General features: G+C 52.4%; 2 protein-coding genes across 3 annotated transcripts in view; one reads left to right on the forward strand and one right to left on the reverse strand.

The window, feature by feature from the left end:
• LOC133063697 (general transcription factor II-I repeat domain-containing protein 2) overlaps positions 1-3,347 on the forward strand; it is a 58,933-nt gene extending 55,586 nt beyond the window's left edge. Inside the window, exon 16 of the mRNA XM_061153378.1 lies at positions 1,739-3,347. Within this exon, the coding sequence (XP_061009361.1) occupies positions 1,739-1,815 (77 nt within the window). The 3' untranslated portion in view covers positions 1,816-3,347. The remainder of the gene's footprint in view (positions 1-1,738) is intronic.
• On the reverse strand, positions 498-15,443 carry NCF1 (neutrophil cytosolic factor 1). Of its 2 annotated transcripts, none has more exons than XM_061153382.1 (11): positions 15,287-15,443; positions 10,635-10,715; positions 7,773-7,848; positions 7,456-7,621; positions 6,376-6,431; positions 5,181-5,303; positions 4,326-4,433; positions 3,361-3,478; positions 1,622-1,729; positions 962-1,104; positions 498-761 (listed from the first exon to the last, which is right to left on the reverse strand). In XM_061153382.1, the coding sequence occupies exons 1-11, from the start codon at positions 15,356-15,358 to the stop codon at positions 634-636; spliced, it is 1,179 nt and encodes a 392-aa protein (XP_061009365.1). In that variant the 5' UTR covers positions 15,359-15,443; the 3' UTR covers positions 498-633. The 2 variants fall into 2 exon arrangements, with proteins under 2 accessions (XP_061009365.1, XP_061009366.1); XM_061153383.1 differs by having other exon boundaries at positions 7,773-7,844; positions 15,287-15,302.
• Between the last annotated feature and the right edge of the window lie 278 nt (positions 15,444-15,721).

Here is a 15,721-nt window from a genome sequence, read left to right on the forward strand (position 1 = left end):
TTATTGTTACAGTCTTTGTTACAAAGTCTATTTTCTCTAAGTATAGCTACTCCAGCAGTTTCTGTTTGCATGAATGTCTTTTTCCATTTCTTCCCTTTCAGTTTATGGTATAGCTTTACATCTCTTGTGTGTTTCCCTAAACCTAAATTACAGGGGTTTTTTGGGCAATCAAAGTGTACACGCAAAGCCAACTACAGCCCTGACCCGCACCCCAACCACCCGGCCCCACCCCAGCTATGGACTGTGTCCACTCTTCTTCAGGACTCTTCTGCAGTGAGGCCAGAGTTCAAGCAGGCAGTCTGTCCAGGCGAACAGCCAGAGGAAGCTGGCGCTTCCTCTTGCACTTGGCCTTGTGCAAACTTGGTCTTGGCCAAGGCCAGAGAAGTATGCAGCCGGACCTCAGTTCTTGCAACTTCCCCAACAGACCTCACAGCCTCCAGTCCTAAGTCTAGAAATATCAAGGGTGTTGCCCGCGGCGTGACTTTTCAAAGCATCAGTCCCCTCCAAGCAACGTTTATTAAGGGTATCGAACAGCTAAGTGGGGCGCGGCCAGGGGCTGCCAGCCTCAGGCTCTATACACGTATATACAAGTTTAGGGGCTGGGGGTGGGGACAGCATCACGTGGGGGCGGCCTCAGACAGCGGAGGCCAGCTTCCGCTTGGTGCTCTCGCTGCAGCGGTGCAGGATGAGGTCTGCGCTGGGCCTCGGGGGCACGGCCGGCTGCGGCTTGGGGCGCTCAGTCTCGGGTTGCTGCTGTTCCTCTGCGGGTGGACAGCGCCAGGTGAGGCCCGCCCCTCCTGCTCTGCACCGCCTCGCTTCACTTTTCGGCCCCCATCCTCGTGGCCCCGCCCCCAGCGCCCGGCCCCGCCCCAGACCCCGCCTCCATCACAGCCCCGCCTCCGCCGCCCGGCCCCGCCCCCAGCCCCCAGCCCCCAGCCCCCAGCCCCCGGCCCGCACTCACTCAGGACGCTCCCCGGACTCTGAGGTCCCGGCCGCTGGCGGCGGCGCTGCTGCGTGAAACGGACACTGTTGCGCCGATAGGTGTCCTGACTGAGGCGCTTCCGTGACCGCTGGTGGATGCTGTGTGCGTTGCGGATGGACGACCTGGGTCCAGCAGGAGAGGGGGTTTAGTTAGCGCCCCGCGTCGGCACCCGTGCCGCCGCCCTACCCGAGGGGACTCTCATGGCCAGCCCTGGGGTCCAACGACTAGGCCGAGGAAGTGGAGCCGGTGGAGGGAGTCCTGCCCAGCCCCCGATAGCCCTGAAGGCCACTGCCCCTCCCCGACACGGACCCCCTGCCCTGACTCAGAGCCCAGGCCCATTTCTCACTCCCTCCCCCGCCGGCCTTCAGCCTACCCCCTCCGCAGGAAGCCCTCCGGCCTGCCCCAGCCCTCAGGGGCCATCCCAAGGACGGCGGGCACCGGTGCCCCCACTTCCATCTCTCAGCCCTGCTGCCCTTGTGCCGGCCCCACAGTGTAGGAGGGCACTCCAGGGCCCCGTCCTCCCCCCAGCCCCCGCCCTAGCACTGCCAACCTAGGGCCTGGACCCACAAAGGGAAGCCGCGGTACACCCTCCTCAGCCCCGCCCAGCCTGCCCCCACTGCCCCCAGGACCCTTGCTCACCTGCGGGGCGGCGCCCCCCGGCTCTTGATCTGGCTTCGGGCCTGGGCTACGTCCTGCCCTGCCTTCTGCAGGAACATGGATGGAAAGTAACCTGTGACATCTTCTTTCCTGTAACAGAGGCAGCCGCTGAGGTCGGAGCAGTGACGGCCAGGAGAGGGGATGGAGCCTCAGACATGGGGTCAAGGGTCCCTTAGGGTCATCTGGGGTCAAGGCCGCTGGGAGGTTGCAAACACAGCAGCTAGCACCAGCCCCTGCACCTGTGTGCCTCGACTTCCTCATGGGTGTGACTCAGGCCTTCCTAGTTGTGACACGGAGAAGTGGAGCCAATTAGCAGATCCAGCTCTCCCGGGACAGGTGTTTGCGATCTTGTATTTGTCCCTTTTTCTCTTATATAAAGTGATGGTCTCCTGTGTCCTAAGAAATCTTTGTCCACTTCCAAGTCAACAAGTTCCCTTATGCCTTCTTCCAAAAGCTTCTTAGTTTGGGGTTTTGTACTTGGTAAAACCTGCGATCCATCCCAAATAAAGGTGTATTTATTTGACCCTGTGAGGCAGGGTCAAGTTTCATTTCCCACCGCCCCCTCCCAGGGATATCCAGTTGTTCCAGCACCATTTGTTGAGAAGATTTTTCTTCCCATTCTTACTACTACATTTGGGAGTAAAAACAACAACAACAACAACAACAACAAAAAAACCAGTAGCCTTTGCATGATACAGACTTCACTCAGTAAAACCCATTCTTCTTGGCTGGTGGGAGAATCACAAATACTGTCTCAGGAGTGCATGATGGGGGTTCACTGAATTTGAGTCTAAAAACTAATTCACTTTGCTGTGCAACAGAAACTAACACAACGTTGTAAAACAACTTTCACCAATAAAAATAAAAAAGTTGGAGAAATCCTGCCTCAAAGTCTTCAGTGGAGGGCCATGCTGATGGGGGGTGTTGTGACCACAAGCTCATGGGGGTCACAGATAGGCACTGTGACTCCAGATTTGGCAATCAGGTGTAAGACCCCAGCACTCTGCTTTCCCCAGAATCAGGAAAAACTAGTATTCTTACATTCATTTGAAGGAATGAACTGGTGAAAATTACAAGGATTTAAAAGGAAAAGGGATGACAGGGTCTGTTCTAGCAGCTGTCAAATATAATAATTCATTCAGGGACTTCGTCTGGTGGTCTAGTGGTTAAGAATCTACTTACTAATGCAGGGGACACAGGTTCTATCCCTGATCCGCCACTACTAAAGCCCTACTAAAGCCTGAGCACCTGGAACCCATGCTCTGCAACAAGAAGCCACTGCAAGAAGCCCATATACCGCAACGAAGAGCAGCCCTGGCTCACTGCAGCTAGAGAAAGTCTGCATGCAGCAACAAAGCCCCAGAGCAGCCAAAAGTAAATGATAAATCTTTTTAAAATGGTATTGTGTTTTTTAAAAAGATAATAATTAACACAATCAATTGTGTTGCTGGAGAATGAATAGATGGACTGGTCAGGGGACATGACCCCAAGTCACAAAGGAAAGAAGTGCCCACTCAGACAAGGAGACCGAACCCCACGATATGAGCAGACTGGAATGGAAGCAGTCTGCTTCCAAAATGGGAACAGCGCAGAGAGAGGCGGTGGCCTACCCAGAGTCACAGTCAGCTCGGCACTGAGCCCGCACAGGTCCAGTCTTGGGCCAGGCTGACTCTCAGGACAGGTGCAGTGGGAGGGAGAGAGAGGGGGCGCGACTCTCCTACCTGACGACCCACCAGCCATCCAGGAGCTTATGAATGACCTCAATGGTTTCACCCTCCTCCAAGGACATCTCGTCCTCCAGCACCGCAGTGTAGGCTTTGATGGTGACGTAGGGCTCACCTGGAGGGGGAGGGGTATGCTGCGAAGGTCCACCCACCCTTCCCCTCCTCTCTGGGCCTGGGGCTTCCTCCAGCCGGAGCTCAGGACACCATCTGCTCCAGTTCTCCCCACTCCTCCTGGGGACACCCTGGACTTCTATCCTCTGCCTGCTCTACTCACGGGAGCTCGCCCACTCCCACCCACCACCATCCACACTGGCGGCCAGGAGCTCCCATGACCCCAGAGACCTGGCCAGCCACCTGCACATGAGGAGTGGCCAGACAGGAAGTGCGGAGGAAGAGGACCCATCCAGTGGCACCTGAGCCATCACTCCAGCCCACTGTTCACATGTGGGGCTGCCAGCCCTGTATACACGTCTTGCCCAGTTTTTAAAGAGGAGCCACAAATCCACATAAAATTGTAAACTCTTTCTATTAATATTTGAAGATATGGGCAACCAAAACATTTTTTTATCAAACCCCACATAGGTCCCTTCCAACCCAGAGGCTGCCCATTTTCCCATTCTAAGTCAGCCATGATACCCCCACCTCCAGGCAGCCCTCCTTCCTGACACTCAGGTTGGCTCATGGTGCCACTTCCCACTGGACCCAGCCCCAGGCTGACAGCCACCACGTGTCCAGATTGATCTCATCACCCTCTCTCCTCTATTCTACCTCCTGGTTCCTCCTGTCCTGACCAACGGCACCACCTTCTACCCCAACCTATACTCTGGGGTCTCAGCCCTGCCTCTGTCTCTGCCCAGCCCTCAGTCATGTCTGACCCCAAAGCAGTCACTCTGGCTCCTCAATATCCCTGGGCCCCTCCCCCTCCTCCTCCCACCCCTGCAGCTGGGGAAGGCAGCGGGCACCTTCATAGTTGGGTTCTGGGTCCTCGGCTTCATCAGGACTGTCCAGGGGCTCCAAGTAGGACGCTGGGACCCAGCCACGCTTTGTCTTCATTTGGCAGAACCACCAGCCTATGCCAGGGACACGGGACAGTAAGTCTGGGCAGGCCTGGGAGCCTCCCTCAGCCATCACCGGGTGGGGAGGGGTGAGGACACTCAGATGCAGACACACAGACATCCAACATTCGCATTCAGACTGATTATGTGTGTGTGTGTGCTCAGTGGTGTCTGACCCTTTGTGACCCCCTGGACTGTAGCCCGCCAGGCTCCTCTGGCCATGAAATTTTCCAGGCAAGAATACTGGAGCGGGTTGCCAATTCCTAGTCCAGGGGATCATACTGACCCAGGGATCGAACCCGCATCTCTTGCATCTCCTGCATTGGCAGGCAGATTCTTTACCACTGAGCCACCTGGGAAGCCTGTCACCTTCACCACACTGCATGCCAAAATCACACACACCGGTACATAGAGGACCACAGAACTACAGCTCAGAGTCCACTTCATAGGCGTGATGAGAAGTTTGCCTCCCCACCCAGCTGTATCCCGGCAGAGAATCATGGCCTCAAATGTGTGCAGATCCCCAGAGCAGGGGGCACACTCTCAGAGAGAGGGTGACCACCCCCACCCCCCACCTCTGCACCCCGCCCCGCCCAGTGTGGGGAGGACAGTCCGGGCCCCCAAAGGAGCCGGAGCCCCGCTGTGGGCCAGGCGGGGAAGAGGCCCAAGGCTGTTCCCCAGGGGGCAGAGCCTTGGTGGGGGCTTGTGGCCGGGGGCCCAGGCACCAGGGGAGGGAGGTCCAGGCAGGGTGAGGAAGCTGACCGCTCTCGTTCTTCTCCACAACGTCCACCACGTCGCCCGTGGCCAGCGCCATCTGGGAGCTCGAGCCCTTCTCATAGTCAGCGATGGCGCGGTACGTCTGCAGGATGATGGGGCCCGTGATGTCTGGGCAAAGGGAGGGCAAGGTGAGTGGACACAGTGGGCACCTCCTCCCGGCTCTCCCCTGCGGGCCCTGGGTGGATCGCCAGGACAGGAACTGATGTCCTGTCCCCACCGAGCTCCAGACAAGCCAGGGGTGGACACGCCCTGTGTACTGGAAAGCAGCAGACACAAGCTAGGCTTCGCAGCCCTGCGCCTATTCAGCACCTACTGTGTGCCAGACACCGGCCGCACACTTTACACACACTCTCTCTCATTTGATGAGGTTTGCAAGCAGCCTTTCTCAACATTAATGTGCACAGGGGACTTCCCTTGTGGTCCAGTGGCTAAGACTCCATGCTCCAGGGAGCCCTGGGTTTGATCCCTGATCAGGGCACTAGATCCCACATGCTGCAACTAAGAGTTTGCATGCCTCTACTGGTGGCGCCAAATAAATAAGTAAATAATTAAAAAAAAAAAAAAAAAACTTTAATGTGCAAACAAATCACCCCGGGATCTCGCTGAAACACAAGCACTGATTCCATAGGTCTCGGGTAGGACCTGACGGTCTGTATCTCTAACCAGCCCCCAGGTGATGCTGCAGCTGCCTGTTAAGCTCTGACTTGTATCCACCCCCGCCACCAGATTCATATATTGAAGCCCTAATCCCCAGTACTTTAGAATCTGAGTGTATTTGGGCCACTAAAGGCCACTTTTGCCCCCAGATCTGATCATTCATTCAGCCAGAACATTCCCTGGGCTGTCCGGAGCCAGGGTCTGTGCTTGGCGCTGTAGCCACAGAGGTGAGTTCCCAAAACTCCAACTCTTTTTTTTTTTAACTTTTTAGCCATGCCCCACAGCACGTGGGATCTTAGTGCCCCAAGCAGGGTTCGAACCCACACTCCCTGCATGAAGTGCAGAGTCTTAGCCACCGGACACCAGGGAAGTCCCAAGACCCCAACTCTTTAGTGCAGCCGCCAAGACCCTTCACAGCTGCTCTCGTCTCCCGCTCTTTTCCCTACATACCCCGAGCCCAGGGTCCCTGATCGCGTCAACAGTCCCTGAGGGTGACCACGCTGGGCTGCCCCCAGCCTCCTACCCGCAGTGTTGCTCTTGCCATCTTTGGGTATCAGGTATGTCTCTGGCTTTTTCACCCTGCAGCAGAGAACAGTCTGGGTTAGACCACTGGGCTTCCCCCTGGGATGCTCAGGACAGACCTACAGAAGAACTTCCCGAGACAGTTCCCAAAAGGAACGTGGGAAATGGGCTCCACCGCAGAGAGAAGGGAGAGGCTAGACTGGGAGGAAGGGATTTTGAAGAAAGAAGGAGCTGTTTGGAGCCTGAGGGGGGTTGCCCAGCTTCCTGCAGACCCAGAGGAGAAGGCTTGTAGGCCAGCTCCCTTCTGCTGGAGCCTCGAGAGAGAAGCCAACTGGGGGTGGGCGCCCTGTCCCCCAGGGGCTGAGGGGAGCTGCCCTGCCTGGGACCAGGGGTGTGTTCAGGGGTCCAGAAGCACTAACTGGAGTGCTGCTGTCTGTCTATGGCAAACCCTGCCCTCCAGGCATCCCCTGGCACTCAGTACCAGAGAGGGACAGAGAGAGGGACCTTCGGCAGCACATTCCCCTGAGATCTCACTCAGCTTCTCTGATGCCGTCCATGGAGCGCCCTGCGTCCAGGAGACCCCTAGGGCGAGGGCAGGCAGAGAATGAGGTGGCAAAGGAGAGGAGGGGCCTGAGACATGCTCAGGAATGAACAGAGGCCACCAAGCCCCATATCCTTTCGGGGGCTCTGCACTTCCCAGTTTATGAGCACTCTCCTGGGCACCCACTACTGCGTCCGGCCCTCACAACTGGGTCACAGTTGGGGAAGCTGCTTTCAGAAGCCTCCAGGTCCCACGGCCAGGCAAAGCCAGGACAAGGACGGCGGACTTAGGACCCCCAGCCCAGAGTGCGTCCTCCACCCTACCCCCAGCATCCTGAGGCTCAGAGGGGTGCAGGTAGAAGCCTGGCAGGGATGCTGGGGGTGTCCCTCTGAGCTGAAATCCTGCCTCCTTCGCTTTCTCGCTGTGTGACTTTGGGCAAGTCGCCTGCCCTCTCTGATCCTCAGGCTCTTCCTGTGTAACATGGGAAAGCCCTGCCCTCTCCAGGTTAAGCCAGCCACCCTTCCCTCTCCCACCACTCACTGGCTGTCTGTGGGGAGCTTGAGGTCGTCGGGGCGCACCCTGAAGAAGTCGAGGAAGTGCGGGCAGCGGGAGATCTTGACAGGCAGGCTCATGAGCACGCTGCAGTACTCGGTAAGAGTGCCCTGGCGGCTCTCGGCCGCCCGCTGCCCATCAAACCACCGCGGGGCTGGCGGGACCAGGGAAGGACACCAGAGGACCAGTGAGCATACTTGCAAGGTCAAGTCCGGAGACGGTGGGAGTGGAGGGGACAATCAGAGGGCAGATGAGGGGAGCCGGGGCAGGGGAGCTCACCCAGGTGACTCAGCCTCACTCCTCACCTGGCAGGTGCGGGATGATCCTTTTCTCTGGGTTGATGTCCCCCGCCTCAATAGGAAACATCTCCTTTAAGCCTTTCTAGACAGAAAAGCAGACATGGAGGCATCGTTTTATTAGAGCATTGTAAAGGCACGGAATTGGACACGACCTAAATACTTCCTAATCGCTGGGGCGAGGAGCCGCAGTCCAAAGAGTCGGACGCAACTTAACGACTGAACAGCAAGAAAGAAGCTTCTGGTGGCATCCTGAATTCTTCTTTCTCTCCCGCCTCACATCCAACCCACCAGCCAATCCTTTTGGCTCTGCTCCCCAAATCTGTTCAGAATCTGATCCTTTTCACTACGCCCACTTCTGCCTGGTTTGATTATTACAACCTTCTTGGGTCATTGCCCCCTCTCTCCTGGTCTGTCCTCAATCCACCATCCAGAGGCATCCTCTTAAAACCAAGTTGTATCCTGTCTCTCCTCTTCTCCCTCCATCCCTCCCTCAGAACTTCCCCTGCCGCTCAACTCACTCAGAATGGAAACAAAGGCCACGTTGTTCCACACGGAGTCATGTGACTTGCCTCTGCCGGCTCAAACTTCTCCTGCCATCACTCTCCCCCTGCTCCCTCTGCCCCAGCCACTCCCGGAAGCTCCAGGCCCACTCCTGTCCCAGGGCCTTTGCATGTGTTATCCCCATTCTTCCCCCTACACGCAGATCAATAGCTCACTCTCTCCCTCTTTCTCCTTCTTCAAGTCCTTGCTCAGCTATCTCCCCCTCACAAGGCCTCCTTCCGGACAACTGCCTCTCCTCCTCCCACCCTTCCCACCCCACCTCCCTGCTCTATTTTGCTCCTTCTAAGGACTATCTAACACACTATAGAAATCACTCATTTGTTTGTCTGTCTGTTATCCTGACTTCTCCACTGGAACATACGGTTTACAAGGGCAGGCAAGGATTTGCACCTGTTTCTTATACCTTTCAGCAGCATTGCCTACCAATCAAGAAGAATGTGCCCGGCACTTAGCGGGTGCTCAATAAATAGTGGTTGGATGAATGAATGAGTCCACTAGGTGATAAAAGGGGCTTATCCTGGGACTTCAGTGGCAGTCCAGTGGTGAACGTTCCATGCTTCCACTACTGGGAATGTGGGTTGAAACCCCCAACAGGGAACTAAGATCCTGCATGCCACGTGGCATGGCCAAAAAGTGTAAAAAAAAAAAAAAAAAAAGGAAAACAAAAAAAAGCAAGGGGGAGTTGCTAATCCTACAATAGAACAGTTTAAATAGGTGAGATGGAGCCCCACAATGTATCATCAAAATTGTAACCCAGTGATGGTCATAAGACTGAGAAACAGGCAAAAGGCACACTGTTGGCATTTACCTACCCCTCAGAAAATGCACGCTCCACACTACCGTATGTTGTTCCTAAGCTGCGTGTGTGTGTGTGTGTGTGTGTGGTGTGTGTGTAGCCATGAAGGATAGGAGCCGGTATGGGCTCTGAGATGAAGGGAGGCTTCCACTGCTTTTGCAATGCTTTATCTCCTTTATCTTTTCTTACAAAGTTTAATTGGAGGATAACTGCTTTACAAGGTTGAGTAGGTTTCTGCTGCACAACAACACGGATCAGTCATAATTATATTTTAACTGTGCTGTGCTTGGTCGCTCAGTCGTGTCTGACTCTTTGTGTCCTCTGTAGCCCGCCAGGCTCCTCTGCTCATGGGGATTCTCCAGGCAAGAACACTGCAGTGGGTTGCCATTTCCTCCACCAGGGGATCTTCCCAACGCAGGGATCGAACCCCAGTCTCCTGTAGTGCAAGCAGATTCTTTACTGACTAAGCCACCAGGGAAGCCCAAGAATACTGGAGTGGGTAGCCTTTCCCTTCTCCAGGGCATCTTCCCGACCCAGGAATTGAACCAGGGTCTCCTGCATTGCCCGCGGATTCTTTACCAGCTGAGGTACCAGGGAAGCCCAGAATTATATGTATATATTTAAACATTTAAATATGTGTATATATATCCCCTCCCTCTTAAGCCGCCCCATCTCCTTTATCTAAAAGCCTTGTGCAAACGGCCCAGTGACGTCAGCTGTGATTCCAGGTGCTGGTGTACAAGGCTGGATGTAGTTTTTCTTCATATTTATCTGCATTTCACTTTAAATAATTCAAATAAGAGAAGTGCTTTTGTGGCCCCTCCATGTCTTAGACCAGGACCCAGCAGCCAAGCTCCACACACCGTGACCCCCACCATAAGCTGCCCCCAATTTTGTCCAAACAGCCTCTGGTGCTGAGAACCCTGGGGGATTCTCCCATGTAAGTCCTGGTGATAACAGGCACCCACAAAGCAAGAAGACCAGGTTCCATGGGTATCAGGATTATCCACCCTCTTTCCAGTCCACCAAGATCTTCATCAGGCCAGGGACCGTGAGTGAAAGAGCAAGCTCCTGGGATGACATCCCCCTGCAGGCACAGAGCAAGTAGGAGGACCCTAGACACAGCCCCCTTGAGTTCCTGTGGAGTGGGTGCAGAGTTTTGGTTTGGGAAGATGAAAATGTTTAGAAATGGATGGTGGTGATCGTAGTGTGACATAGCGAACGTGCTTCATGCCATTGGCTTGTACGCTTAAAACAGGCAAAATGGTAAGTGTATGTTACGTATATTTTCACAATAAAAATTACTTTAAATGTTTTCTTTAAATTAAAAAAAAAATAATGTCCACAACAATGTAAGTCAACTCTACCTCAATTTTTTAAAAAATGCCCCCTTAACTGTGGGCTGGGAGGGGAGGGGGTTTCTAAGTTTCCCTCCCTGAAGGCAGAGCTGGGGCTGGACGTGGTGTCTCCTCCTTACGCCCCCCCCCCCCACACACACACACGGCACTCACGTGGAATTCGTAGATCTCGGTGAAGCGCCGATAGACCACCTTCTCAGACAGGTCCTGCCATTTCACCAAGAACATGTAGACCTGGGGGGAGGCAGGAGCAGGGGACCTTGTTCAAGCATGTGTCTGGGCAGCCCCCCACCCACGGTGGAAACCCACAGGACTGGGGGTCGGAGGGAGAGTGCTATTTGGGGTAACCTGGGCCATAGAAAGAGCACCAAGTTCCTGGACCCCAGGGCAAATTAACTCTCTCAGATTAACTCAAATTCCTCTCTGTAAACTCGAGGTAAAAGTAGGACCGAGGTAAAAGTAAACTCCAAAAAGTAGGACTGCTAGGGCTGGTGTGAGAGTTAACAGGAGGTAAGATGCTGAAAGGGCTGGGCTCAGATAACAAAATGCAACACAATACAGTAAGATGTTGTGTGGCTGGATTTATATGAAATGTCCAGGGAGTCCCTGGTGATCCAGCGGCCGGGACTCTGCACTTTTACTGTCGAGGGCCCAGGTTCAGCCCTAGGTCAGGGAACTGAGATCCCGCAAGCCGAGGGTGCAGCCACAAAATAAAAAAGAAAAGAAAAAGAGATGTCCAGAAGAGACAGATCTATTGAAACAGAAAGTAGATTTGTGGTTGCCAGTGGCTGGGCGGGGTTAGGGGTAGAGGGGCTGAGGCTTGACTGGGAATAGGATTTCTTTGGGGTGATTAAAAAAAAAAACAGATTGTAGTGATGATTGTGCAACTCTGTGAATGTGCTGAAAAACCACTGAATTGTGCAATTCACATGAGTTAATCATATGACAGAAGAATTGTAGTGGTTTAGTCTCTAAGTCATATGGATCCCATGGATTGTAGCCCACCAGGTTCCTGTGTCCATGGGATTTTTCAGGCAAGAATACTGGAATGGGTTGCCATTTCCTTCTCCAATATCCAAAAAAAAAAAAAAAAAAAAAAAGCCATTATATAAAACAAACAAAACTCAATACAGAAAAATAAGCCTGCAAAAACAGTTAAAAGAACACCACTCAGCCACACAAAAGAACAGATAACTGATATTTGCAACCACGTGGATGAATCTTACAAGCACTGTGCTGAATGCAAGAAGTCAGGCATGAAAAGCTACATACCATTCCACGTCTGTGACATTCTAGAGTGATCACACTAATTCAAGGTGGAAAAAGACACCTTAAATAGTTGCTTCTAGGAGCTGGGAAGGAATGACTGGGACAAGAGATGGAGTGAAGGTCACGGTCAACATTTCGATGAGAGTTTGTGTTCTGTAGGGATTCCCAGGGTCAAAGCTCAGTAAATGTATCTCCAAGATTTGTGGGTTTCATTCTACACAAATTTTACATCAAAAGATAAAAAACTATAAGCAAATGCTTAACTCTAGCTGTGATATGCATGCTGAAATATTCAGGGCAAAGTGTACTGACATTTGTGATTTGCCTTGAAGTGCATCAAAAAACAAGATAGATTGATGGGTGGATGGATGGTTTGCATCATAAAACAAGTGCTACAGGTAATGTTAATGGAAGAATCTAGATAGTGAGCATATGACTGGTTAGATTTTTTTGGTTTTGTTTTGCTGTAAAATTTTTTTCAATTTCTCTCTATATTTTAAGTTTCTCAGAAAAAAATATTGGGGAATGAAAAAAGAATAGCTACCACTGGGGAAGATTAAAATACTCTAAAAATTAGATAGTTGTGAGAGTTGAACAACTCATAATATACCAAAAACCACAGTGCACTTTAAATGGGTGAACTTGCTAATATTTTACATGTTTAGAAATAAAATTAAACCAACAAGGATTTTTTAACTTTAAAATGGAAAGCAAAGAAAACCAAATGAACTTAACAGTATATAAAATGGGTAATAAAAATAAATAAATAAAATAAAATGGGTAATAATCTAAATTTTTTTTTAATGGAAAAGACTCCAAGTAGCTTTTAGTACAGTGCTGTCACTATTCTCAGTCCTAAAGGACAAAAAGAACTGCAAAAAAAAAAAAAAAGAACTGCAAAGAAAATTTAAATTTGACTTATTAGGTTAGTAGGTTTATTGTTGCTAGTGGTGTGGGTGTAGTCACTCTGAAACAAATTTATGTTTACTTTAGAACTGAGCAGAGGAGTGAAACACTAATCTCCTCGGGGCCCACTGCTCCCACAGTGAGAGAAAGGAGCTACAGATACAAAACGATGAGAGGCAAGAATGATAGGACACGGCTATCTCCCCGTCTGTCCACTGAAAAGGCACTCATGAGCCATGACAGCTTTGTGGCAATGAGCGCACCTAGCTTCCAGATTTTGGGTTCTAACATCACTCCCACTAAAGAATCCGGGTTCTTTGGTGAAATAGTTCAGTCCAGGCCTAGGGCTGAGACAGGCCAGGTTAAGCTGGACCATCTTGTGCCATAAGAATGAATTCTGGTGCCCTCTCCAAAATAATAATAATAATGTGCTCAAAGAATGACATGATATATCCAAAAAAAGCACAGAGGCCAACCTGAAGGAGCTCCCAGTCACCAAATCTGGAACATTCTGAGCATCAAAATAAGTACTGATAGTAATGGACTCTGACCCACTGAATCCACGGATCCATACAGACATAGATAAGGAAGAGGGGAAGACACTTACAGGAAAATGTTAACTAATGCATGCAGAAGGACCAGTAGAGTCTAAAAATCATTATTTGGCAATCATGATAGTCATTTGATTCAAGCAAGAGTCATCCAGTGTCTGTAAGGCCCAGGACACTCACATAGCTTTCCATAACCTCCCCCGCGGGTTCGTTATTAATTTTGTTGCCTGTTGTAGTCACTAAGCCTTGTTCACCTCTTCTGTGACCCCAATGACTACAGCCCACCAGGCTCCTCTGTCCATGGAATTCTCCAGGCAAGAATACTGGGGTGGGTTGCCATTTCCTTCTCCAGGGGATCTCTTCCAGACCCAGGGATGAAACCCACATCTCCCGCATTGGCAGGTGGATTCTTTACCACTGACTCACCAGGGAAGCGCAGTTATGAATTACAAAGGGGGAAACAGTAACTTCACAGCAGAGAAACTTGGAGGACACACTTAGGATTTAGTGATCAAACATCATAATATAAGAATAACTAAAAATCAACTGCCACCTGATGGGATCAAAGAGAAGAACAGACTCACTTCCGGGGTGTCCTTGAATTATTGGGATCTAAAGTGAAAAGTGAAAAGTCACTCAGTCGTGTCCGACTCTTCACAACCCCAGGGTCTAAACAGTCCATGGAATTCTCCAGGACAGAATACTGGAGTGGGCAGCCTTTCCCTTCTCCAGGGGATCTTCCCAAGCCAGGGATCGAATCCAGGTCTCCCACATTGCAGGCAGATTCTTCACCAGCTGAGCCACACGGGAAGCCCAAGAAGACTGGAGTGGATAGCCTGTCCCTTCTCCAGCAGATCTTCCCAACCCAGGAATCGAACCAGGGTCTCTTGCATTGCAGGAGGATTCTTTACCATCTGAGCTATCAGGGAAGACATTGGGATCTAAGGAAGTATCAAACCTGTGTCTCCTGCATTGCAGGAGGATTCTTTACCATCTGAGCCACTGGAAAGTCCCTAAGAAGTATCAGAAACACCGAAATTGAGGGGCGTTCTGCAAAATAACTGGTCCCATGTCTTCAAAAAGTCAAAATTGAAAAGGACAAAGACTGGTTAAGACTGATCCGGGTCAGAGAACACCAAAGAGATGAGGCAACTCAGATACATAGGATAACCTGGATTGGATCCTGGGCCTGAAAAAACGTCCCTGCCAAGGGACAAGTGGGACAATTGCCGAAATCCTAATACTGTCTGTGGGATGGATGGTAGTGTTTTATCAAGGTTAATTTCCTCATTTCGACACCTTTGGTTATGTAAGAGAACGTTCTTGGTTTTAAGAAATACACACTTGTAATATTTAGGGGTAAAGAAGCACAATGTCTCCAAATAACTGTCAAACGATTCAGAAATACACATTCAGAGAGAGAGAAAGGGAGGGAGGGACAAAAGAACAGAGGGAGAGACACTCAGAGAGAAAATGTCGGTGAAGGAATGCTGGAGTAATTGGCATTTTGCAGGGGCAACATTTCTGTAAATTTGAAATTATTTCAAAATTAAGAGTTAACAAAAGAGAAAGGGCTCTGCATATACTCTGAATGAAGCCCACGCGCCAGTTTACAAGGTGGATCCCTCCCTGGTCTTCCTCTGGGTTTGGAGACCCTGTGATGGATGGGGTGGCCGAGTCGGAGCCAACACTTCCCCAGCTCCCCCGGGGCAAGAGGGGGGACTCTTCGAGTCCCGGGGTGGTGTCACCCTACAGGAGGGGCCGTGACTCTGATGTAACTGATCACCACCAGCGCGCCCTCCCGGGAACCCCTCCCAGAGGGGCTGGCAGAGACATGTGCTGGCATGGAGAGCAGGGAGTTGGGGTTGGGGGGGTGCGGCGCGCATCACCTGAAGGGCTCACAGGGACTGCGGCCCTGGATGGACGGCCTGAGCCCCGGGGACCCGGAGCCTCGGCCACGACCCTGCAGCCTCTGCCCTCGGGCCGGGAGCGCCGGGGCTGTGCGGGGACCCGCACGTGCGCCCCCCACTCACCCCCAGGTCTGTCCCCGCGCGCGGGGCGCTCCTGGCCGGTACTCACGTAGTGCTGGCTGGGGACGAAGCGCTTCTCGAAGCCCAGGAGGGCAATGTGGCGGATGAAGTGGTCCCCCATGGCTCGGCTGCGCGCGGCACCCTCTCCTCCGGGGTGCTCAGGGGCTGGGACTTAAATCGGCTGGAAAGAGGAAGTCGCCTCCGTCGCGGAGGGCGGTGGGGGGGGAGGTGGCAAGAGCGGGCAGGGAGCGTGCAGAGGGGGCTCCGCTTCTTCTTTCGTTTTCTGGGATTCTTGGGGCTCCCGTGGCGGGACGTGGGTGGCCACACGCACGCAGGTGTGCAAGGACACCCTGGCACCTGTCCTCCCCGTGGCCTCTAGGACCCCAGTGGGGTGCCTGACTCCCCTCTCTCTCCTCCTGGCTCCCTGCGCCAGCGGCCTTGGCTTCTCTGTTATGGGAACTCCCCCACTACTTGCACCTCAGGG

Source organism: Dama dama, chromosome 10, assembly GCF_033118175.1.
Source record: "Dama dama isolate Ldn47 chromosome 10, ASM3311817v1, whole genome shotgun sequence".
Taxonomy (NCBI): domain Eukaryota; kingdom Metazoa; phylum Chordata; class Mammalia; order Artiodactyla; family Cervidae; genus Dama; species Dama dama.